Source organism: Mastigoproctus giganteus, chromosome 12 (genome assembly GCF_048544385.1).
Source record: "Mastigoproctus giganteus isolate SK-2022 chromosome 12, ASM4854438v1, whole genome shotgun sequence".
Classification (NCBI taxonomy): Eukaryota; Metazoa; Arthropoda; class Arachnida; order Uropygi; family Thelyphonidae; genus Mastigoproctus; species Mastigoproctus giganteus.
The window spans coordinates 126,727,120-126,754,826 of record NC_143586.1 but is presented as its reverse complement, the minus strand read 5'-3'; the positions used below and the strand labels follow the sequence as shown (position 1 = coordinate 126,754,826).

The window sequence follows — 27,707 nt, the reverse complement described above, 5'->3', positions numbered from 1 at the left end:
TATGCGTTTCCATCCACCTGCAGGTAGTTACCCAGCTGACCTTTGAATTTCAACTGTCAGCCTCTACCACCCATGTAGGTGACTTATTCCAGTAATTTATAACTCACTGGTTAAAATAAAACTTCCTGCAATTCAGTCTAAACATCTCCCTCCCATAACTTGAAATTATGTGCCCTAGTTCTAGAATCATTTATAACCGTGAAAATTTCGTCCTCATTCGTTTTACTTATGACTCTCAGAGCCTTAAATGTTTCAATGAAGTCTCCTCTAAGGTGCCTAGTTTCCAACCCACACATTCGGTGCCTAGTTTGCAACCCACACATTCGAAATCTTTCCTTATATGGATGCCCTTTTGCCGATCTCGCCAGGCAAGTCACTCATTTGGACCCTTTAAAGAAGCAAAATGTTTCTTTATGTGTGGTCTGCATACTTGAACACAGTATTCCAAGTGTGGTCTAACAATAGCCTTATATTGGAATTATGGTGTCCTTATCTCTACTAGCAATTGTTTGATAAATCATTGATAGGACACCATGGGCCTTTCCTTTGAACAATCCTTGGAGGACTTCCTGTCTGACTTTATCATAACACCCCAAGTCCCTTTCCTCCACTACCTGCTTTAGTTAAGAATGGAATTTCCACCAAATGTATTAAGTTATTTTGGGGTTACTTTCCACAGGTGTAATACTTACACTTTGCTGTGATCATTAACTACTCTACCAATCTCATATTTAACCTCAATGAAGTATGATAGTTATAGCATAATTATAGTAAAAATATTGTCTGTTATAAGTACCATTATTGATGTACCAGCAGACCATAATGTTTAATTGTAGGGAAATTTTCGATTCCAACGAGTTTACATATGAATTTTTCGCTATAATGCTTTAAGCCATTATACGCATACACTGGCCAAAAAAATAAGAACCTTTATCCAGTATCGGGTTGTCTTTATTTCAAATAAAGCAAGTGCACGGCGCATCATGGATTCTGTAAGTTGTTATAGTGTATTTTTTCCAGTTATAATCATTCTTTCACCAAAATATCACATAGCTGTGACAGGGTTGAAGGAAGAGGACTTCATTTCCAAATAGCTCTTTCTCTCTCTCTCTCTTTCTGGCATATTCCACACATTCTGAATAGGATTAAGGTCAGATGAATTTGGTGGAGGGGAGAGAGGGAAGACGTTAGAAATCCGTGTCATATTCTCCGAACCATTCTAGCACAATGCGCTGTTGAGTTGTCATTGATAAAGGGGACATTATTTTGGGATAAAGGTTGCAAGGTGCAGTGGATCTGATACCAAATTCAGGTACTCCCTGGATGACACTTGTATCAAAGTAGCCCATGCAAACAAAACATTCTCCATACAATGATACCAGCAAATGCTTGAGTTATCTTAACAAGCAGCAGGGTCCATCGCTTGGTGAGTTTCTCGCCACACTCTCTGCATACCATCAGTTTGAAATGAAGTATATCGTGATTCGTATGACCACATGACTTTCTTCCAGTGTTTCACTGTCCAATCACGATGTTCTCGGAACCACAGCAAGTGCAGTTTTCTGCGTTTCTCTGAAACAAGTATCTTCCTAACAGGTAGGTGACTGCTAATACCCAATTTCGTAAAATTCCATGCGCATGTTTGGTTAAACCTGTATAGTATTTAACCTGTATATGTAAGGCGGCTCTCAAACACTACTTCAACTCTGCTGTGGTACACTGGATGTTACAAAACGTCTGCAGAAAGGCCAGAAATGTGTGTAATGCTATATTTGTGCCATGTATGTGCTTGTTATGTTGTTTAGTTGTTTCTGGCCACTTTGCTATCAGGAAGCAACAAGCACCAGGGTGGTGCATCCTGATAACCACTCCCTTAAGATTACATGGTATTAAGGGAGCCGTACTGGCCTGTAGCCTCAAGTGTTTTTTCATTAAATAAACGTGTGATTTCAACATCATTAATTACATTTTTTCAACTTCACTCCCATAAATTCTCATTTACGTAAAGGGTTTTTCTTCTGTAATTATCGATGCAAAATAACTGTTGAGTTCATCTGCAACTTCAGCTGGGGTATCTAATACAATCCCATGCCAAATACATAATGGTCCGATCTGGTTTTGTCCTTCTCTTCTTTGCATTTTTATATATGAAGAATTCCTTATCCCCACTCTTTGCCAGCAATTTCTCATAATATGCCTTTGTCAGCCTAACCTTTTCTGTGGCATTGTTACAGATCAATTTGTAGCTTATATAGGCTTCAGCACTTTTTATTGCTCTGTAACTTTTCCATGCTGTCTTTTTCTGCTCAAGTAATCTAGCAACTTCCTTCTTCATCCAACTTGGAATATTCCTTGTGTAGTATTTTTTTTAATGGTGTATAAGCATTCAAGGCTTGTGTAATTAATGTTTTAAAGGTATACCATAATTCAATTGTATCACTCTCCTCCCAGTTAATAGAGGCCATGTAGCATTCTAAGGCATTGTAATTTCATTTCCTGGAAAAAAAAAAAAAAAAAAACATTTCTTTGTCTTTAATTACTGCTACCTCTCTTTATTGTCCAGTGTAGAACTCTGTGAACGCTGGTTTCTGTACTGTCAGCCCTATTATGTCATCTAGTTCGTGTGTGATGATGTCTAGAATATTCTTTTCCCTAGTAATTTCCCTGACACGTTGATACAAATAACAACTATCTAGTTGATTTAAAAATTTTGTCCCCCATGTCGAGTTTCCTTCCCATTTGCTCCAACCAATTAGAGGGAAATTAGTATCACCCATAATAAGACATTATGATGCTTACTTGCCCATTCCATTTGCATGTAGAGGCTCTCATCATAATCTTCACAATTAACTGGCCTGTAGATTACTCCCACTCTCTCATTATACCTTTGCTTCCAACTATACAGATTCTGTACTTGGGTGTGAAACATCTGAATCCAGGAAAACTTTTGTTGCACTCAGGCTGCTTTTGATGATTAGCATGATCCCACCACCCCTTCTATCTTCCCTATCCTTGCTAAATACATTATATATACCCTGAAACTCATTATCCCCTATCTTCTGATGGCCCCACGTTTCCATAAGCCCTATTATGTCAGCATTACTTGTCCTAACCAGCAGTTCGAATTCACTCATTTTATTAATGGCATTTCTGACATTACTGTATAAATCTTAAGACTTAGTGTTCTTGTTTAGTTAGCTACCCCCTCATTTGAAACGTTTTTGCCCTCGGAACATCTTGCTAATATGTTCTGTTGTGGTAACAAACAAGAACTCTTGAGGTATGTGCAAGCATTACTTTTACTAGTACAGTGGATTCTGCTTATTTGGGCCACCAGTTAATTGGGGCAAATCTTAAAAAAACAGAAACCAATCGAGAAAATAGCCAGGGTTTACTTCGCTTAATTGGGACAGCATGCCGTTTAATCGGGGCAGGAGACCGCAGCACTGGAGATTACCCTACGATTGTCTCAGATGGTACCACGTGGTTTGGTCGAAATTCTGGAGGTCACAACCATAAAACAATAACAATTAGCAGTCACCTGTTTATTGGGCTGTTCTGTTAGTAAAATCTATCATAAACCGACAGTAAACTCGATCTTACTGAATTTGCTTATCTGTTTGCTGTTTTAAATTTTACCCCCCCCCCACTCACAAATGTCAGTGAACAGAAATGTCAACTAGTTCGTATGTAAATATTACAGTACGTATTAATTATTCCGATTATCATGTATATTCTTCCGAATTTCACGTATCATTTAATTTTTTGATTGGTAAGGTAATAAAGGGTAAATTTGTACTTAATATATCTTTACTTTTATAGCTTATGGATAACATTCCTCATGTTTTTTGCTAATTAGAATCACTGTGTTTAATAGAATTAAAATTCAATTCACAAACGTGATCACAATGACCAGCGCTTATTACACATCATATAGTGAATGGTACTTTACAATGGTGACTTCATCGTAACGTGATTTGATTGAACAGTGAACCAATTGTAAAGGGGGGTGGGAGTACATTGTATTTTTAACTATTTACGTGAAACTTCAGATAATTGGGGCAGCCGCTTAATCGGGCCAAAATGCACTAGTCCCGATGTGTCCCAAATAACTGGAATCGATTGTATTTTATGTGGGCTGATGAAGTGCTGTATTTCTCATTTAATATCATTTAATTTTTTAATTGATAAGGTGATAAAGGGTAAATTTTTGCTTAATATACTTTGCTTTTATAGCCTGTGGGTAATATTCCTCATATTTTTGCTAATTAGAATTGCTGTTTAATAGAATTAAAATTCAATTCGCAAACGTAGTCACAATGACCGGCACTTACTGCACATCGTATAGTGAATGGTACTTTACTACGTTGAGTTCGTCGTAGGGTGATTTGATTGTACAGTGAACCAATTGTAAAGGGGGGTGCATTGTATTTTTAACTATTTACGCGAAACTTCGGATAATTGGGGCAGCTGCTTAATCGGGCCAAAATGCACTAGTCCCGATGTGTCCCAAATAACCGGAATCGCCTGTATTATCAGATAAACGTGTATCTATATTACCCTTGTCCTTCCAAACTAACAGTTTCTCTTAACCTTTAAGATATCCTCAATAATACTGGCAAAAAACTCTTGCACCACCTTTGTTTAAATGTATCCAGTCTCCACAAAACAGATTCCTTCTGCCTACAAGTGCGGGCCAAGCTGATAGAAATTTCACCCCAAAACCCTTTCAGAATTCTTCAAGTTAATTAACAAGGCTTACAGCATATATCCCTCCTGTTGTGCCTGGGCAAAATTGCAGACACATAGACATTGTGACCTAACTTAATCAACAAGGCTTTCAGCATATAATCCCTCCTGTTGTGCCTGGGCAGAGCGCCTCCATAGCCAGGTGGGAAGGAGCAGCAGTGCATAGCACACGCTTCTTGATTAGACCAGGGTTCGAGCCCGTCACCACCAAATATGGAGGATGCGGAAAGGTCAGGGAATGACCACCGCATGTCCGGGAGCAATATGGCCTTAGTTGCTAATGCTCCTAAAAACCAAACAAACAACAGCAGCCTGGGCAGAATTGCAGACACAGACATTGTGACCTAACTTGTGGCATTTCTTCAGCATGGTACTATATTTGTCTAACAAATCATCAGATCATGTATGCTTAATGTCATTAGTCCCCACATGAATAATAATATTCTCTTTACCCCCCTTAAAATCTGACAGTCCGTTGGTGACATCATTAATAGTAATAGCACTAATGTAATATTACAAGACATTTCCTTCACGTCAGTTTTTGTCTGCAAATCTTGTCTATTTCGTCTGCAATAAAACATCAGGTTATCTATCTTTAACTTATTTTTGGAATAATTTGTATCCTTTTGAAAGTTAGAAAAAGAATGTACTTGTCATTCCATAAATTTTGTACTGAAGTTAATGTTTATAAATTAGACTAAAAGTAATATTTAAGTTAAAATAAGACATTTTCTTACAGTGGCTTAAACTCACTCCTGATGATGTGAAGGAACAAATATACAAATTAGCAAAGAAGGGTCTTACACCATCTCAGATAGGTAAGTGGTATAATTTATTCGTTTTTTTATTTTTATTTTTTTTATTTGATCACCTCTGTGTATATTTGAATATTATGGCAATATATAAAAATCTGTTGACTAGTAAATAAATATGAGAATTAGTTGACACTGCAGAATTCATTTCCAGTTACTTGAGTAAACCTGTAACAGAGGAAGTGTGAAGAAATAATTTCTCAATAATCCTTAATTTAGTAATCTTAATTTAATTAAACTAAGTAAATTAAAATAAAAACTAAATAAAAAATAATACAAATAAAAATTAAATTAAATTAAATTAATTTAATTTAATAATCCTTAATTAGTTTGATTTTTATTTCTCATTAATATAAAACATGTGAGACTGCATTTGGTTCTGTCTTTTCAGAGATCATTTTCATGATCTTTCAAGCTGCTGGGCATAAGGAGTCATAATATGTACGATGTGTAAGAAACATGATATACCAGAACTTCACTGTTTGCATTTGGTGTCCCTGTAGCCAGGTGGGCAGGAGTAGCAGTGCGTAGCACACGCTTTTTGATTAGACCGGGGTGCGAGCCCATAACCACCAAATACGGAGGATGCGGAAAGGTCAGGGAATGACCACCGCATATGTCCGGAGCAATATGGCCTTATTTGCTAATGCTCCTAAAAACCAAAACAACAACAACTGTTTGTACTTAGTTTTTTTTTTTTTTTTCTTTTTTCAAAAGAAACTTTGAGATAATACCTGGCATGTTATGAAATAGGTGCTTTGATCATGTATGAATGATAACACACTATGGAAAAGCAAAATAAGCTGCTAATTGTTCTTCAGGGTTTTAGTCCTTATAGCTAGCTTTTAACTTGAATATGCATTTAAAGAAGAGTCATCATATTCAATATCTCTTAACTTTTCACTACCCCTTTTCCCATTCTGTTGTCAAGCATTTTCACATTCCCTTGGTGATAGTGGTATAGAATAAGAATCTAATCAATCAGAAGTAGGTCTCTGGTTAAAGGATATAAGTAGAGTCACTCCTCAATTTACGACGGAGTTCCGTTCCAACCGACTTCTTTGTAAGTCTGATGCAAGTCCATTTTATGTATATAAACACATTTATTATTTCTTTTTATTATTATTATTTAATTGTTTATTTATTAAACTATTTTATAGTTTATTAGTTTAGTCATAAATCTCTAAAATCCATTTCTTTACAGCACGTATAATTTCCAACCTCACTGCAAATTAGATGTGTCAGTGTTGTCATCTGATCAATTATTTCATGTTATATGCATTAAATAAGTTGCTAGAAGTCTCCTTGATATTAATACACTTGTAATTTGTATTTTGTCTCGTCTGTCTTTTAGGCTTCAAAGTGGAATGATGTTTCTCTGGAGTTCCCCCCCCCCCCCTCTGTAGGCATGATTTATGTACATAGATAGATGGGTTTTTGAATGCAGATACATAGAATTAACTGTTAGGGGAAAAAATGCATCTTACTCAAAATTGATGATTTTGGGCAATTTCATGGGCTTTATCTGCACAGGTAGCTGAGGTAGTCATGTTAGCATCACAGCTATATAAAATATTTTAAATTTTGTTCTGGGAACAGTCATCAGAAGTCCTGATTGTTGTTGTAATTTGTATTAGACTGTATTACATAATAATTCTAATTGTTTTGTTAAGTTTGAATGAATAAACCATGTGGCATATGTATCAAGAAACTTGGTATAGGATATATTACAGGGCAGATCACATGGATAACAACCAATATGTTATAATAAAGGTAAGTTATTACTTAATAAAAATCCAGGGCAAAAACATCAGACTGCGGGAAAATTTACAAGGAAATGTATCATGTCTGTGTGCAGTAAATTGACCGAAGTTGTAGTGGCATCACTTTGTTACATCTCATATTGTGAATGTTTGCCTTCGCGAGTTGCCTGTTTGGTTATACGTTGTGAATAAGTAAAGCTTCCCTAGTACAGAAGATTGCTGTTTACATATTCTCAGTGGATACCACCACCACCACCACCAACCAGATGAGTGTTTCAGTACAATTTAGCTCTTCATCGGTGGATAGATACCCTGATTGTATAACAGCTGACAACCAAGTTGTGAAATGAAGTTCACAGTATGAGAGATGCCAAATGGTGTTTAGTAGTTTAATGTTTAATAAAAATTCAGGCCAAAAGCCTCAAACTGTGGGAAAATTAACAGGCATACAAGTTAGTTTATTGCGTATGGACTGATCATGCAGGTTGTTAAGAAATGTTTCCTTATAGCAAAATACAGTTTATTCTTGATATTGGACAATTTAAAATATGTATTTTGAAGTTTCTACAGCTCTCTGACCACATTGGACTGTTTTATATGCATTTTATTATGGATTTTTTATAATACATCTACAATGAAATTCTAAATTTGAATTGGATCAAGCAACTTGTGAATAGCTTTTATAATTTTAAAGCACTGTAGAATCTACAGGCACACATCATTAAAATGAAAATTTACTAGTGTCTTGCTAAATTTTGTATCATTATATTGGTACCCTTTATATTTTTATTTACTTTTCTAAGTACTGTACACGAAATCATGGAGAATTTACATATCTGTAACTCACATTACAGGGGCACATGTAATCTAGTGTGTGAATGTACTTCAGATTAAAAAGAAAAAACAGACCTATCTTTTTAAATGCCATTGGAAGCATTTAAAAAGATAGGTCTGATGAGGTTTTTATTTTTTTATGAAAACCCCAAACGAGAGGTATTAGAACCTATAGTATTTAGTACTGTGCTTGAGTTGGAGGTTGAGAAGATGAAAGAAGATATTTATTGACATTGGACTTGAACTTCTGTAGACTGCATTTTCAGGAAATATGTATGAAGGAAGGTTGTTCCAGAAAACGACAGTTGAATGAATAAACGAGGAAGATGAAAAGTTAGTTCTGTGAGTTTGAAGTTGGACAGCAAATGGATGTTGGCAGCAAGTTTTCTGACTGTTTTGAAAGACAGCAGGAATTACAGAAGCCAATTCAGAAGAACAGTGCTCATGGAAGTATCTGTAGAAAAGGCATGCAGCAGAAACAATACATCTATGAGACACTGAGTGGAGAGACTCTGTTACAGATGAGTCATTAATTAACATAACTGCCCTCTTCTGAATGGAATCTAGAAGCCTGAGAGAGACTTTGGGGGCACCATCCCAGATGTGGGAACAATATTCCATGGCAGGGCAGATTTGTGATTTGTACAGAGTTGTACACTCTGTACAAATCGTATTTGTGCAGAGCTGTTTGGAAGAAAAGTAATGCCGAGAGCGAAAGAGGAAACCAAGTTTTTAGATGCACAGGAAGCAATATTTGTAATGTGCTTGTGCCAAGAGAAATTAGAAGTCAGGATAATCCCCAAAAGAGATATATCATCTTGCCTAGAAATCGGAGTGTGACCAAAGATAAGCATTGGAGCAGAAGAATCCAAGGCACCTCCGTAGCCAGGTGGGAAGGAGCAGCAGTGCGTTGCACACGCTTCTTGATTAGACTGGGGTTCGAGCCCGTCACCACCAAATACGGAGGATGCGGAAAGGTCAGGGAATGACCACCGCATATCCCGGAGCAATATGGCCTTAGTTGCTAATGCTCCTGAAAACCAAACAAAACAAAACAGCAGAAGAATCCTTTTTGCGAGATATAAGACAAGACTGAGTTTTAGAACGATTGAAATCAACTAAGTTGTCTTTGCCACACTGGAGAATTACCTGGAGATCGGCATTTCAGGAATTGGTAGCAGATGTTCGAGAAGTTGAAGCTGATTGAGCACGGCAAGGTTTCTCAAACTGGAAAGGTGGAATGCAATGTGCTATCATTGGCAAAACTATGGATAGGATTTCCAATCAATAGAAGGTCATTAATATACAATAGGAAAAGAGTGGGGGGAAAGAACTGAACCTTGGGGGACACCAGAATTTGTGGAGAAGTTAGAAGACAGAGTGCCATCTACCAATACCCTCAGTGAGCGATCAGAGAGAAAATTGGATAATCAGTTACAAAAAACAGTTAGCAAACCATAAGATGGAAGCTTGTTTAGAAGACCTTAATGCCAAATACGATCGAAAGCCTTTGAGGCGTCAAGAGCAAATGCTTGTGTTTCAGCGAACTTTTCCATTTATCACCAGTGGATCAACACTGCTGGAATCCATACAGGTGATTGTTGATCAGACAGAAGGTTTCTAGGTAGTTTAAGAGTTGACGGTTAATTGATTTCTCCATTACTTTAGAAAGTGTAGAAGTAATTTGTAATGGAACGATAATTGAATGAGAGGGATTTGTCACCCTTTTTAGGAACTGGCTGGATATGAACAAATTTCCAAGCAGAAGGAAAAACACCTTTGGAATAAGAAAGTGAAAAAAGGCAGCACAGGTTTTGAGAACAAGTGGAGAGATACCATCAGGACCTGGAGCTTTCTTACCATCAAGATTCGTCAAAATCCTTCTGACGTCCTTTTGACGGAAGACCACAGGAGGCATTGAATGGAGCATGGTGGAGGTGTTTTTCCAAGATCATTAATACATGAGTTGGAAGAAAAATGGGATGCTAGCAGGTCAGCTTTATCCTTGGCTGAAGTGACAACAGAACCATCTGGTTTTGACAGAGGTGGTAGCAGAGATGGGCAAAAGTTGTGGCCAGTAGCTTTGCAAGAGACCAGAATGCTCGGCTACAATTAGGGCAAGAAGCAAGTTTTCTACTCTTAGCCTGTTCAAACTCTAGTTTGGACTGATAAATAACTGCCTTACAATTGTTGCGAGCTTTGGTGTAGGCAGAAAATGAAACTGAAGAATTAGAAACATGCCAATTACGATATGCAACGTTCTTCTCTTGAACAGCCTGAACACATTTATTGGAAAACCAAGGTTTAGATAAAGGACAAGATTTTAAAGTGCAGTGTGGTATAAAGGATTCCATTCCTACAAGAATAATTTTACTGATACGATCAGAGCAAACGTTGACATCAGAAGTTTTGAAACAGTAATCCGACCAAGGAAAAGAAGAAAAGAAATCTCGCAGGTCATCCCATTTTGCATTCTTGTAATGCCAAACAATACGAGGTTGGGAATAGCCATGAGATAAAGGTTCCATTAGAGAAGAGACAATCACCAAGTTGTGATCTGAGGTGCCTAAAGGACCTCTCACTTCGACCGCGTACTTAGAAAGGTTGTTTGTAAGAAAAAGATTGTGTGTTGGCTGTATCGTTAGGATTATCCGGTATTCTGGAAGGCAAAATGAACAATCAGTGCGAGTTCATTAGTAATTGCAAAAGCCGCAGCATCTCGTCCAGCTGAGTCGGTGTGACTAGAAAACAGAACCCTGCTGGAGTTGTGAACATTAAAATCACCAAGGAAAATTACCTTACTGTTAGGAAAGTTAGACCTGAGAATGTGGCGCCTCCGTGGGCAGGAGCAGCAGTGCATAGCACCTGTTTCTTGATTAGACCGGGTTCGAGCCCATGACCACCGCATATCTCTGGAGCAATATGGCCTTAGTTGCTAACGCTCCTAAAAACCAAATAACTGGAGAAGGTCAAGTTGCAAAAAGAGGAAGTCAAAGAGCTCCAAGTGATTAGTGGAGTTGGGAGAACGGTAGCGACAACAGATGAATTTGACAGAATGAGGTAGAGAGACTTTAAGCTAGAGAAGTTCGAAAAGAGGAGATTCCAAATTACCAAGTGTCTGACAGGGAATATCGGAATGGACATATGCACAAGTATGACCTTTGAGGCGAAGAGAATCATACAGTGAATAATTTGGGCAATTGAGATGAACAGTAGTTGAATCAACCGATAACTGAGATTCTGTCAGAAAAAGTACATGGGGTTTGGCAGACTGCAAGTGGAAATGGACATTGTTGATATTAGAACTGAGACCATTTGTGAAATGAACTAGGAAGTGTATCGTCTTTTCGGAGATAAGCTTACTCTATTAGTTTGACAATTCGTGGTGTATTCAATAGTAAGAAAATGTGGGGGGGGGACAAGATGTATGAAGTAAAGAAATTTTTGGATATGGTGTACACGTAGTAAGAATATACCCAGATTCTTGACTTAACGTGGCCTCGACAGTCTCCCCCCCCCGAAGACACTACTCAGACTCCCTCCAGTCACTATCTGGCAGAGTAGACATAGCAAGATTATACACTAGCTGATCCGGAAGCCTTCTAAAGAGTTACCAATAGGTTCGGTCCGGTGTACTAACTAGTGGGTGGTCTGTAAACACCATTTTAGAGCTGTACCCTTGAAATGTAAGGAAGATTGGATCTCGCCATGATGTCCATCACAACCTCAAAAGTCATCAGTCATACTGCATGATGGAAGTGATGGGGAAGGGTTGACCGGAAACTTAGCTCTAGAGAAGAAACATGGGTTCCACCACTTCAAACCTCCAATAAGCAAAGTGGTGGTATTGTACTGGTTGATGAGTCATCTACATCACGTCCCTCTGTGTTACCACTTGCGTATGGGGATTCCACCCGGGATTACTAACAATAGCACCATCATGAAGATGCAAGCAGAGGATTTGGTTGTCACAGACCGTTCGGACTTTGCCGAAATTGGGTCCACTTGACTTGGGTGTCACCCAAATATCAGTTCAATCAGCGTTTTAGACTCCCGGGTAGCAAATACAGCTTGTCTGACATATCTGAGAGAATGTCTGCAACAACCTTAAGGACCAAATGTATCAGTGTCCTTGTTTTTTTATGCACTAGATCGGATTTGAAAATACGATTTATAGTTTTAGTTATTCCTATGTAATTATTTATTTTTTGCTCAATATCTTTTTCATAGTATAAGTTTGTATCCTAGGTGTTTGAAAAATACAATAGTATTATCAATGTAGATCTTGCTTCTTATTCCTTTAGATGATCTTTCTTTAAATGTCATCACTTTTGTGTTTGAAGTTTCAATTTTCATATTAATGATTTTGTTATTTTGTTTAATGAGAAAATGGTTCTCTGCAATGAGTTCTCATTTTCTTCTATTAGAACCTGGTCATCGGCAGCATGTCCATTCGTGGTTTTAGATTTAACTTGCAGCACTTAAATCGATTTTGTGTGTGTGAAAATTAAGTTGCTATAAACTTCCATGTTCGGATTTGAAGTGTTTATTGTCCTGAAAATTAGTTTTTTTTTTTCTGTTAATGCATTATTTGTTTTAGTATATAGTTGCATGTAATACCGTATTTCCCCATGTATAAGACGCACCTTAATTTTGGGGCCCGAAATTTCAAAAAAAATGTATTACATAAAGTTATTGAACTCAAGTTTTATTCGTCATAAAATTCATACAACTCATCACTGTCAAAACTCCCATCCATTAGCTTGTCCTCATCTGTGTCTGATGACGAATCACTGTCTTCATATATTGCCTCGTCCTTTGTTCCATCTATGGCATTTGAAATGCCACACTTCTTAAATGACTTGACAATGATCTCAACCTTGATATTATCCCAGGATCTTTTCACCCAAGTACAAACCTTTCCTATAGTTGGTTTCTTCACTCTTCCTGCTGGTGTCAAATTGTCCCCAGAAGACTTCATCCATTGGTTCCATTCGTCTCTCATGGCAGCTTTGAAGGGTTTGTTAATGCTGACATCAAGTGGTTGGAGCTGGGATGGCAAGTTTTGTTTTTTGCTCTGCAGCAATCTTCTTTGTATTTTTTGTTATGTGTGCCCTGAACTGATCAAGCACTAATAGGGCAGGTTTGCATAAGAGCCCACCTGGTCTCTTGCTCCAAACTTTCTCAAACCAGATCTTCATCCCATCCTGATCCATCCAACCCTTGTCATGAATGTGGACAATCACTCCTCGAGGAATGTCTTCTTTTGGCATTGTTTTGCTTTTGAAAATCAGCATAGGAGGCAGCTTGGTTCCATCGGCACAAGCTAGAACAACTGTTTAATGGCTCTTTTTGCCCACTTGTCTTCACAGTTACAGTTTTTACCCCCTTCTTATCAACAGTTCTGTTACTTGGGACATAAAATTGAAGGGAGGCTTCATCCATATTTTGCAATCTGTCCTAACTCAAACTGATGTGTCTTCTGACATTGAATGACAAAACGATGAAATTCGAGGACCTTCTGCTCATAGCTTTCAGTCATCTTTTGGGCAAGTCTGGTGCGTGTACGCATGCTTAGTCCATTCCGTTTCATGAACCTGAAGTACCAATTGTGTCTTCCTTTGAAATCAGTAACTTCTTTTTCATCAGCAGTTCTTTTTGCCTCATGCTGAACCATCTTTGTGGACACAGGAATTCCAATTGCCCTTTGCTCCTCAATCCATATGTTCAGTTCCCTCTCTAAATCAGGCCATTTTGCTGACTTGCCTCTAATGGCCTTCTTCTGCCGTGGCATTTTCAGTAGGGTTTCTTCTTCCCATAGCCAGTCTCGGATTGTTTTCTCAGTTGGAGGAGGACCAAACTTACGTTCAGTAGCACGATTTCCATTTACTTTTGCAAACTGGATCACTTTTAACTTGAATTCAGCACTGTATGAAAATCTTTTCTGAGCCATTTCTGGCCAGAACATGGCAAAACGTAACCTAATATACCAGTAATAAGTGTGAAACAATGAGCGCAAAGACAACAAGCGCGAAAAAGCAGGAAATGCAAGTAAAAAAAATCTACAACCATAAGATGCACCCAGTTTTTAGACCCAAAAATTTTCAAAAAACGGTGCGTCTTATACATGGGGAAATACGGTATTTTTCTTTCATGTAGCTTTCTTGGGTAATTTTTATTTATTTATTATTTATTATTTATTTTTTGGTAAAAGATTAAGACATTTATTGTAGAGAGAGTGAGAGAGAGTGTATTGGAAATGTATGTTGTGATGAATTGGAATTGGAATTTGATCTTGAATAAATACCATTGATGAACTTGCACATATAAAAAGTCTTGAAGATTGGATCCTGATGCATATATTCTATTAGTAATAGTGGCACCTCCGTAGCCAGGTGGGAAGGAGCAGCAGCAGCAGTGCGTAGCACACGCTTCTTGATTAGACCAGGGTTCGAGCCCGTCACCACCAAATACAGAGGATGCAGAAAGGTCAGGAATGACCACCGCATATTCCCGGAGCAATATGGCCTTAGTTGCTAATGCTCCTAAAAACCAAATAACAATCTATTAGTAATAGAATATATGCATCAGGAACAGGCATTCTGTGTGTTATCAGACACTTAGTGTAAAACACTGATGGATCCAATATCTTTCAATTTCAGAAGATTTAGGAAAAGTCCGGTTGGCCCCGGTGCTAGGCGGGCAGGAGCAGCAGTGTGTAGCACACGCTTCTTGATTAGGCCGGGGTTCGAGTGCGTGATCACCAAATACTGAGAGTGCAGAAAGGTCAGGGAATGACCACCGCATTATCAACGGAGCAATATGGCCTTAGTTGCTAATGCTCCTAAAAACCAAATGACAAACAACAGGTTGGCCCACCTCCCTAAAATCCACTCATGCACACCTCAATGGTAAGCCCTGTTGTGTCACTTAGGTGGCAACGAATGTGTAGATTGGTTCTCTTCAAGACGCATGAAGAGGAAAAGACCAAACCCTCCAGTACAATGAAACAAATGGCCCTCGGTCCCCAGCGGCTTCCACTCCCCCTCTTACATCAGCGAGAGGATCAAAGTGAAAGCAGAGTGTGATAAGAATCTCTAGGTACGACCAGGCTGCCATGCACAGAAACTGAACTTGGCCTGTTACAATGCAAGATCACTTATTTGTGAAGACAGGATATTAGAGCTGGAAAAGGGATAATAGAGCTGGATTAGATCTAGAAAATGTGAATTGGAATATCATTGATAGAAGAAATGAATCACTTATAAGTTTATCAAGTGGAAATTTGCTGTACACCAATGGAAACAGTGAAAAGAGCAAAGGTGGAGTTGGCTTTCTGGTTCATAAAGATAAAAAAAAACATTTTGAAATTCAAAAGTACATCACCAAGGGTGTCAAGACTGCTTCTGAGGATTTCTAAGAGATACAAGCTAATGGTTATAATGATTTATACACCAGCTTAGCCATGATGATGAAGAGGTTGAAGAAATGTACAACGAAATTGTCTTCTAGATGAGCAGAAACCCATTACACCATCATTATGGGAGACTTCAATGCTAAGTTTGGGAAGAGACAAAACAGTGCAGAAAGGGGAACTCTAGGAAATATTGGAATTGTTGAAAGAAATGAAAGAGGTGGAAAATTTTTGGAATTTGCAGAAGCTCGAGCAATGTCAGTAGTGAACACATTTTTTCAAGAAAACTGTGAGCAGAAAGTGGACATGGAAGAGCCCAAATGGATTAACAACTAATGAAATCGACTTCATCCTCAATAACAGAAGATAACATATCATGAATGATGTTGTCGTCCTGAACAAGGTAAATGCTGGAAATAATCACAGAGCGGTAAGATGCACATTTGATATAGATGTACGTAAAGAAAGGAAAAAACTGACTCGAGTAAAAAATGCAAAGGTCTTTTTTTTTTTTTTTTCAGAAGAGGAGAAAAAACAGTATGTACTGGAACTTAAGAACAAGTTTGAGCTTCTGCAGACTGCTCAGGACCAAGGTATCGACGAGGAATATTACAACTTTCTGAAAATGATAAAGCCCAGGAAACCTATAGGGAAAAAGAAATCCAAAGTAGAAAAAAATTAGTTAAACACTTGTCATGATGAATGACAAGGAGAAAATTGAGTATACTGAGTTATGCAAAGCCATTAGAAAGATATTCAGGACATAAGAAGATTTAACACAAGAAAAGTAGAACAAGCATTAAGGGAAAACAAAGGATTTAAATCAGCAGCCATGAGCAGTAATACAGAAAGACAAATGATACTGAAACTGAAGAATAGTGGTGGGGTACTTATAAATAGCAGAGAAGGCATGATTCAAATAGTAGAAGACAACTATAGAGAATTATACAACGAGCGGGGGAATGGTGCCACCAGTGGGGAAGATGGATCTTAAATTAGTAACACATACGACATGCCTGATATCCTTCCTGATGAGGTAGAACATGCGTTGAAGAATCGGTAATTCCCGAGGGAAGATGAAGTTACTGTAGAGTTGTTAAAATTGGGAGGAAAAGACATGACACAAAAACTGGCAAGACTTCACAAAAATGGGCGCCTCCGTAGCCAGGTGGGAAGGAGCAGCAGTACGTAGCACACGCTTCTTGATTAGACCGGGGTTCGAGCCCGTCACCACCAAATACGGAGGATGCGGGGAGGTCAGGGAATGACCACCACATATCCTGGAGCAATATGGCCTTAGTTGCTAATGCTCCTAAAAACCAAATAACAACAAAAACTTCACAAAATGCATTAGAAAAGTTGTGCTGCCTAAGGAGTGGAATAATGCATTCATAGTTTTGCTGCATAAGAAAGGAGATAAATCAGAAATTGGAAATTATAGACCAATTAGCTTGTTAAGACACCTCTACAAGTTGTTCACAAGGGTCATTACTAACAGATTAAAAAGAATACTTGATGAAAATCAACCGAAAGAGCAAGCTGGGTTTAGGACAGGATTCTCAACTGTGGATCAGCTTCGCGTAATATCACAGCTAATGGAGAAAGCAAATGAATATAAAACACCATTCTGCCTCGCATTTGTGGATTATGAAAAGGCTTTGACTCCATACAGCATAAGGCAATGTTTCGGGCAGTGGAAAGACAAGGCATAGATACCCCCATATATTATGATTTTGAAGAAAAAATATGACAACGGTACCTCCTTTATTAGAATAGACAAAGACAGTAATAAATTTAAAATTGAGAAAGGAGTTTGACAAAGAGACACAATATCTCCGAAGCTGTTTTCTGCTGCCCTTGAGGAAGCTTTCAGAAGATTAGGCTGGTCATAGAAAGGAATCAATGTGAATGGAGAGTACCTGAAGTATTTACAATATGCAGATGACATTGTGGTCATAAGTTATGATCCCAAAGAATTAAAGGAAAATCTTAATCAGTTATGCAGAGTTAGTAAGGATTTTGGACTTAAAATGAATATGGCTAAAATAAAAGTAATGATGAACAAGTATGCCACAGAAAGGGATATAATGATTGACGGAGCAGTAATTGAAAAGGTGGAGTCATATACTCATTTGGGACAAATCATTAGCTGTAATAATGATAAATGGCTGGAAGTCATCAGAAGGATAAATTTTGGATGGATAGCATTCAGGAAATATAGTCACATAACGAGGAGCAATATCCCAATTTGTCTGAAACTTAAAATAATGAACCAGTGTATACCCCCACCATCATTTATGGAAGTTAAACTCGGGTACTCACTAAAAGAATGGAAGAGAAGCTGAGTACTACACAGCAAAGGATGGATCGAATTATATTGGGAATCAGGCTGTTAGATAAGAAGAGAAATGCATGGATTAGGCAGCAAACTCAAGTAATGGACATTTCATATCAAAACTAAAGATAGTTTTGAATAAATGGCTGGAAGTCATCAGAAGGATAAATTTTGGATGGATAGCATTCAGGAAATATAGTCACATAACGAGGAGCAATATCCCAATTTGTCTGAAACTTAAAATAATGAACCAGTGTATACCCCCACCATCATTTATGGAAGTTAAACTCGGGTACTCACTAAAAGAATGGAAGAGAAGCTGAGTACTACACAGCAAAGGATGGATCGAATTATATTGGGAATCAGGCTGTTAGATAAGAAGAGAAATGCATGGATTAGGCAGCAAACTCAAGTAATGGACATTTCATATCAAAACTAAAGAACTAAAATGGTCTTGTGCAGAACATATAGCTTGAAGACATGATGACAGGTGTACTAAGAAAATAACAGAATGGTACCCAAGAGGAGCCAGAAGAAAACCTGGAAGACAACGACGGAGATGGACAGATGAAATTCAAGAGTTTGTGGTGGGCAGTAAATGGATGGCTATTTCACAAAACAGAAGGAACTGGAAAGTTGCTGGAGAGGCCTTCATCCTGCCGTGGATTGAAAATGGCTAATTATGATATACTTCAGTAGAATAACTTGCTCCAAGGATAACTGACTTGTTTTAACTGCATTCTGTAAAATTTTGTTGTGTAATATGTGTGTAAAGATAGCATTTACAGTATGGCTGTTCTGCATTCTGATCAGCAAGACTATTGGATGCTTATTTATTTTTATTTTGTGCCAGGTGTTATTCTGAGGGACTCCCATGGTGTGGCTCAAGTACGATGGGTAACAGGTAATAAAATCCTTAGGATTCTTAAGGCTAAGGGTCTTGCTCCAACTCTCCCTGAAGATTTGTATCATCTTATTAAGAAGGCAGTGGCCATACGTAAACATCTGGAGAGAAATCGTAAGGTCAGTATTTATTTTAATGATGTGATTGAAATAAATTGATAATTGAAGTTAAATTGAATAGTAAAGTTTAATGCATAAATCTTGTTTTCTTTTCGACTTAACTGAGTGAACATATTTAACCCTTTCTGAAGTGAATTCTCTGAGTAGTGCCTTGAGTAGTGAAATATTTCACTAGGGATATGCCCTGGGAGTGAATTTCCTCATGACATCTTGTTTGTATAAATTCTTTTAAACATTCATTTGTTCTTGTTTTGACTTGGTTGCCTAACGTTATGAAATTAAATTTTAAAAAACGAAATTTACGTCTTTGGAAGAGCAAAAACAACAGGCATTGCTAGTGCAAATACATGCATAGTAAAAGAAGAGGTGGTGACAGCCGTGCAAAATGGGCCATTTTCGATGCTACATATGGCAGTAATCAAAGTGATTCCAAGCTATATCCCATTGTAATCACCTTTTGTTTAAAAAAAAGGAAAAAATTCAATTCAAAAGCAGCTTGCTCTTGGTGCCAGAAGTGGAGGATGACTCCACTTCTGTGGAGTCATCTGGGGGTGTCATGAAAATTTAGAGAAACTGTCAAAATTAGAAATACAGTAAATCCCCACTATTCGCGGGGGTTACGTTCCTGAGAAATGCCGCGAATACCGAAAACATGAATACTGATTTATGGCACCCATAGTAATAAAGGGGTTCTGTTCCAAAGTATGAAATATATAAGAAAAACTAGTCTAAAATTTTGTCTTTGTATATATTATATGTATCTTCATAATATGACTATGTACATAGATAGTACATAGTGAAATACAAGCATATGGCATCGAAATGAAAATAAGAAACAATTTAATATTAAATGTAATATTTATCAGAACTTTCAAACAAATCTTTCAAACCAGCGTAAAAAACTTATCCCGCCAGTGCTATCACCAGATTCGCTAAAGTGTTGATAAAGAAGTTTTGCTTTTTCACGAATGATGAGTGAATTTAACGGAATTTTATTTTGAGTTCAGTCTTCTATCCACAGATTTAAAGCTTTTTTCCATTTTTTCTAATTTAACATCACGAGTTACAGGGCAAATTTTTGAAGCAATTAGCGCGTTTTCACGGAAACTATGGCAGATTTTTTCTTCCGATTTCTTGATTGATCGTACCATTGACTCATTGATTTTATAATGTTTTGCCACTGAGAAGACACTTTCATTGTTAGAAATTTTTTCTAATAACTCAGGTTTTATTCGCTAATGTCATCACCTTCTTTGATCTTTTCACATTTCCCTTGTTATTCATAGCCATATTTTTGTACGGGTTAGAAAGAACTTGCCCACAATAAAGTCACTTTCTTCCGTTAACACACTCGAAAAAGTCTGTTTTACGCTGCAAAACGGTAGATTTATCACTTTTGTAAGCATATCAGTTTATAAATTTAAACAGTTTATAAGCATATAAATTAAAAGCAAATGACGAAACCTTCCATGACAAGCGCATAACACATACTGAACAAGGATTTGCGAGAAACATCCACGCTCGCGATTTTGTCACCCCTCTCTTCCCCACCTACTGAGCACTGTTTTGACCGGGAAAGATAATTTTAGCCACGCCCATGTTTTTTATGGCGGAAAATGTTCACGGCACTTTAAAATTCACATTTTTTCAGGTTTCATTTTATATTAAATCAGCAACCGCGAATAGCGGGTGGTTTACTGTAATTGAAATACAGAAGATATGAAAGTGTTTTTTATGGCTACTCATGAGTCTGTTTTGGGGGCAATGATAGCAGGTAAATTTGTAGGACTGAAATCCATGCATGTTCCAGGGAGGCATAAAAGAAAGGTATTATATGATGGGTGGCCTTTTAGCATGTCAGTAGCATGATCTTTGATCTCTCGAAAAAAATTGTTGCTTTGAGGACTGGATTTTCATTCATTTCTCACACAACTGTTTTCAAACCCTTCTTTTTCTCTTATTTTGCATTTGCGATGTACATTATCTGCATGTGTTATAATTATTGCCATCTCCACACCTGATGGAAAAAGCCTACATAAAAATCCTGGAATGATGCAAGGAACTTTAATGGGTTTTTTTTCTTTTTTTCTCTCTCTTTGTGGCTGAGATAATCAGTCTTGGGCATGGATAGCAAGGTTTTTCACTCAGAAACTAAGTTTTTCATTTGACAAAACAGGCAAGTTGACCAGAGAACAAACAAGCACACACACAATTTATGGACATATTATGCATGGGTAAATGAGTTGGTTCTTGGGTGGCCTTAATACAACACTTTACTTCTGTGACAGAACAAGATGAGGTTGTGGGCATCAGTTTCAATGCATCCACCATTGCAAAAACATCACACAAGTCATCTCAGTCTTTTGCTGTTTGTTAAGCTTAAGGATGAGTAATTCTAAAATGCATATGCACAGAGAGACCCAATATCAAGCACAAGGACACTGCTTCTGTCATGGTTTGCCATATTTCAGCATTCTTTGTTGAGCAGGAACAAAAACATTTTGGAATTCAAAAGTACATCACCAAGGGTGTCAAGACTGCTTCTCAGGATTTCTAAGAGGTGCAAACTAAGGGTTATAATGATTTATGCACCAACATCGAGTCATGGTGATGGAGAGGTTGAAGAAATATACACTGAAATTGAGACTTCTAGATGAACAGAAAACTCGCTACACCATTATTATGGGGGATGTCAATGCTAAGGTTGGAAAGAGACAAAACGGCGCAAAGGGAACCTATAGGAAATTTTGGAATTGGTGAAAGAGGTGAAAAACTTGTGGAATTTGCAGAAGCTCGAGGAATGTCAGTAATGAACACTTTTTTTTTTCTTTCAAGAAAACAGTGATCAGAAAGTGGATATGGAAGAGCCCAAATGGATTAACAACTAATGAAATAGACTTCATCCTCACTAACATAAGATATATGGCAAATTATGTTATTGTCCTGAAGAAGGTAAATGTTGGAAGTGATCACAGAATGGTATGATGTAGATGTAAGGAAAGAACTGACTCGTAAATAATACGAAGGGCATTGAGATAACAGAAGAGGAGAAAAGGCAGTATGTACTGGAACTTAAGAACAAGCTTGAGCTTCTGCAGACCTTTCAGGACCACGATATCAACAAGGAATACAAGTTTCTGAAAGTGCCTGAGAAACCTATAGTTAAAAAGAAATCCAAAGAAGAAAAAATTAGTCATACACTTCTCATGATGAACCGAAGACGACACGTGAAGAGCAAGATAAACACTGACAAGGGGAAAATAGAGTATACTGAGTTATGCAAAGCCATTAGAAAGAGACTCTGGGCTCTGGGAATAATTGAAATCGTCGACTATTCACGTGTACATAATTCTGCTTTACCGACACCAGACTCGTGATGCATGATCATGCCCAGCTGACTTGTGCTATTGTAACCATCAATATATACTGAAGTAGACCATTCAGACTAGCTGATGAAGAGGCACTTTGCTTCGAAAGCTACTATGTATTTTAATGCTTTTATCTTATTTTATTTCTGTTTTATCTTATGTATATATCATTTTTATTTTAATAAATTTATTTTAACCAGTTAGTCGGTTGTCCCCAGAAACTTTGATATAATGGAACCCGACGCACAAGGCCTGTTTTCTGAAGATTTTTCTGCTTATTTCAGCGATGACATTTGGTGCTCAAAACTAGCACTTCTGGCCAGTGTATTCAAACAGATGAATTACTAACTTAAATTTGAGCATGCAAGGTGAACAAGAAAATATTTTGAATTCATCTGATAAGTTGTGTATGTTTAAGGACAATTAATATGTGGAAAATATGAATTATTGAAAACAGTTTAGATGTGTCCCCTTTAACTGCAAAAACAAATAGCTATAGGATTAATAACTGATACAGTGAAATTTTTTTGTTTTAAAGGGGCTAGCGATCTTTTTCTAAAAGTCAGAAACATCATTTGTATTTTGAAAAGGAGGAAGAGCTTATGGAATTGAGGGATGAACTGACTCTTCAAATTAAGTTCAGTAGTAAGGTTGAATTGAGCAATTTTTGGATAACTATACCTAAAGTGTTTGTAGCTTTGCCAAAAAAAATAGAGAAGTAATAGTGCCTTTTCCCACAATTTATCTTTACGAGTTGGCATTTTCAGAGAAAGGGTTTCTTTCTTTAGAAGAGGAGCTGAAGGTGGTTCTGTCATATTTCCCCACAAATTATGAAGTCATGCAGCCAATACCAGGCTCAAATTTAATTGTTTTTTAAATGCTGGTTTGATAGACTTATCTTTCATTTAGCTTATTTTGTTAAGTAATTATGTATACATACATGTATACATTTCATTTCACTTACTCTGAAATGACTTCAGTCATACCTGTTCTAATTTGATGTTAATGAACAATTTTTTTTAAAAAATGTTTTGCCATACTTATTGATGTATTATTGTTAAATAAAGAATTTTTGGACAACTTCTGAACAACTTGAAAGCATGTGGGATTCATTCAAAACCTAGAACATAGTATTAGTAATGTGTCTGTTATGGTAGGTCTAAAAACTGGAGTAGCAAGGGTATTAAAAGAGGAGTTTGAGCACTCAGTAGCAGTAGGCTGGCCTTTTCATTTATGAAAGATTATGATTACCTGGTGGGAGTTTACTATCTAGAGAGAAGTGCTAAAAAATGTTTAAAAAATTTCAATTTTATGCATGCTGCTTAAAGTAAAAAGAGAATTTGAAGCATGTGTGTACATGACTATCTGAATGTGTAACTAGAGTAGTAGAACAGTGGCAATCTTTGGCAGGTTGCCACTATTCTACCATTGAATAGAAGCTGCTAGGCTTTTCATACCAACTAAGAGATACTGTTCAAGGCAGACCTAAATGGATGTCATATTAACTGACAAGACTGTGGCAGAGAAGAAAAATGCATTTAATGCATATAAATTGGAGATGCCTGTAGTTGATATAAACTAGTCTGCAGTCAAGTCACAAAGGAGGTTAGGGAAGCTGAGGCAGATTACGAAAAGCCTCTGGCAGAGAAAAGCAACAGAGACTTCTTTAATTATGTAAAGAGTAGATAGGTGGGGGGGGGGAATCGCAATTGTCCACTAGGTGACTTAACAATGATCCTTTTCGAGTTGCTGATTTTACCTCTACACACACAATTTTCAAAAAAATAAAACATATTTTTAAAGATAAGGATACCGGAAGTGTGTTAAGGACCAAACGATTTTGTAGTGACTGAGAGGAAACTAGAAGAAAAAATTGTTGAGGTTAAACATTAAAAATGCACCTGGGGTGGATGGGATATATCCAGTTATGTTAAAGGAGGAAAACAAACTTTTAGCTGTGATTATGAGAGCATCTTTGGATTAAGGGAGGCTTCTGTGGACTGGAGATGTGCGAATGTATCTCCAATTCGCAAAGGGTTATATAAGTTATTGCAAACCTTTTAGTTTGACTTTCCAGGGAAAATAATGGAGTCGCTAATTTAAGAAGTAATGATGAATCATCTGGACAGTAACCTAGATATATATCGGTCGGGGGCACCTCCGTAGCCAGGTGGGAAGGAGCAGCAGTGCATAGCACACGCTTCTTGATTAGACCAGGGTTCGAGCCTTTCACCACCAAATACGTAGGATGCGGAAAGGTCAGGGAATGACCACCACATATCCCGGAGCAATATGGCCTTAGTTGCTAATGCTCCTAAAAACCAAATAACAAACAAACAACAAACATATATCAGTCACAGAATGGATTTGTTAAGACCAGACCAATCTGATTGGACACTATGCACAATAACAAAGGAACTGGATTCAAAAAAAATAATTTTGACATATACATAGCTTTCAGAAAAGCTTTTGATACTGTTGATAAAGGGATGATTGAGTGGAAGAAGACAGTTATCAGTGGGCACTGTTGTACTAATGCAGTGGTTTTCAACCTTTTTTTTAATAACGGCACTCCTCAGTAATTTATTTTATTTTGCAGCACCCCTACTCAATTTTTTGCTTGTTAGATCCAATTGTGTGTGTGTGTGTGTGTGTGTGTGTGTGTGTGTGTGTGTGTGTGTGTGTGTGTGTGTGTGTGTGTGTGTGTGTGTGTGTGTGTGTAAAATATTAAAAAATATATATGTTATGAGTTATTACAATAATATAATTATAAAAATTACATTTCATAATACAAATTATATATATACAGTATATAATAATTTTATTCTTTATATAGAGGTACTAAGTAAACATCAATTATAGATCACCACAAAGTACACCTTTTTATAATGAAATAAACATATAAATTTTAAAAAATAATAAGTTTAAGTAACTTACATCCAAATTATGTGGCACCCCTGGAATGTTGTTGCAGCACCCAGGTTGGAAACCACTGTACTAATGTTATTAGTACAATCTCCCAGGTCCCATTATTGCTTTTAGTATTTATTAATGAAGGCATATCAGGGTTATTTCTAATTTTACAGATGAAAAAGTGACTGACAGAGTGGTTAATGATGAAAATCAGGGTAAGCAACAGAAATAAGGCCAATGGGCTGAAAAGTGATAATTGAAGTTTGACATTGACAAACACATTGTACTGCATATGGGTAGCAGTAATTTATGAATAACATACCACCTGTATAGCAAAAAACTGAAGTGGAGAATGAAAAAACACCTGGGACAGCTCATGGGGTTTTGTTAATGATATACAGGAATTATGTTAGCAGGGATAAATGATGTGATGCCATTGTATAAAGCAGTGATTAGGCCACATCTTGAGTACTGCATACAAGTCTGGAAGCCTGATTTTAGAAGAATGTTAAATGTGGATGCAGAGAAGAGCACTGAAATGATAGGGCAGAAAGGGGTATTCTTACCAAGAAAGGCTGCAATTTTGCAGATAGCAGCATTTGGATCCTCGCTCTGATTGAGATGAGATAGATGTGCAGAAATTTCCTTTCTGTGAGCAAGTAGTTGATTGTTGGAGCAAACAGATCAGATGCTGTGGAAGCAGGTAGTTGCTTTTGACTTTCAGATGTTTTGATGTGTAGGTAACTATCCAGCTGAGACTTTTAAATATCCTAAAACTGTCAGTCTCAACTATCCATGGAAGCAACTTATTCCAGTAACCAACAACTTGTAAGCTAAAGAAAGCATCCTACAGCCCAGCCTAAATGTCTTTCCCTGTAATTTGGATATATAGGGCTCTTAGTTCTGCTCTTCTCTTTTGATTTCACTATCCTATTTAGATCTAAAGGGCTACTATTCTAACCTTTTAGAGACCTCCTCTGAGGTGCTTGGTTTCCAAGCACTGTAGCTCACGTATTTGAAGTCTCTCCTTTTATGGGCACCCTTCTGCAGATCTTGCCTAGTGCGTTTGCCTGTCTTTTGACACTGTTAAGAATCTTTTTTAATTGTGGTTTCAGTATTCCAAGTGTGGTCTTACAAAAAGTTTTATATATGAGAGATGTAGTAATATAAAGTTCCTGGACTGATATAATAAAAAGAATAAAAAAAGGTTTTATTTTTATTCAAAGTAATCACAACCTGGCTGAATGTACTTATTACATGCAGTCAAATCTTGTTAATAAAGTTCAAGGGACTTAAATTTTCCGCATTTTGTAATAATAGGCTTTGTAGTAACGAGGTCCCCCAAAAGTGTCAACATTTTACCTTTTTTTTTTTTTTTTTGTCACATACCTAAGAATAATAATTATATCAAAAATAAATATAATAATAAAAACAAAGCCTTGTTAAACAATACAGTAATAGGAATAACACACCTTTTAAAGATTTTATTTGTAAGATAAACTAGGAGAAAAGCGATTAATGTAAATGAATATACAATATTTTAGTATCATAGTAAAAATAATTAATTTTAATATAAAAGGAGACATACAAACTTTTTTTTTTTTTTGATAATTTAATTTAATTAAAGAAAGAATCCAATGTTCTTTGCCCGGTTTTGTCCTATATGCCTTTTTAACTACAGCACATTGTCAAATGCAAGACATTGTTTATCAATGCTACTGCAGGCCAACACGTTCTGTATTATGCTCAATGCATTTTGGGCATATTTTTGAGATGGCTGTGTGTGCGTACATGCGTGCTTCTTCACTGTCGCTGGTAAAAAAAATCATTTTGCTTGGTGCTCAGGCTCTTCTGGTGTTGCATTGCTGTGGTAAAAATTACATCATATACCTTCAAAAACTCTTCAAATTTGCCGATAAAATCCATATGTCCCTTCAAATTCCTCAATGTTGCTATCACATTTGTCTACTGGACCATGTTTTTCAATGATAAAAACATGCCACTCTTTCTGAAGCAGTTGATTATGACACTTGGTGCAATACTGTCCCAAGCAATAAGATTACGGATAGCATCCAAGACATTCCAGTTTGGCTGCAAATTGTTCCCTCTCTCCTATGTTGAGGATCAAGTACCTTATCAAGCAGGCTATATGCTCTTTTGTGGTTATAAATAATGTCTTGATTCAGTGGCTGCTGATAATGGGAGGTAAAAACAACAGCCATATACAGTCGAACTTCCCTATAATGAATTCGATAAATCCAGCAAAAAAATTCGTTATACAGAGAATATATTTTTTATTAGAAATTGTTATTTAATTAGAAAATGAAAATGAATCTACATTTATTTTTAATGTATTTTATTTCAAAAACACTTATTTAAATTACGTTTACACAATTTTAGCCGGTAAGTATCACAAATTTAAAAAAAAAATAATAATAATTTTTGTTTGTACAGTACAATTAAAAAAATGTCTGATTCTCAAAAAAAAAAACTCAC

The 27,707-nt window shown here is 36.9% G+C and overlaps 1 protein-coding gene across 1 annotated transcript in view; it reads left to right on the top strand.

Annotated features, from left to right (window-relative positions):
• RpS13 (ribosomal protein S13) overlaps positions 1 to 27,707 on the top strand; it is a 62,778-nt gene that overhangs the window by 18,719 nt on the left and 16,352 nt on the right. The window contains exons 3-4 of the mRNA XM_090386843.1: positions 5,489 to 5,567; positions 18,761 to 18,930. Of these exons, the coding sequence (XP_090242969.1) occupies positions 5,489 to 5,567; positions 18,761 to 18,930 (249 nt within the window). The remainder of the gene's footprint in view (positions 1 to 5,488; positions 5,568 to 18,760; positions 18,931 to 27,707) is intronic.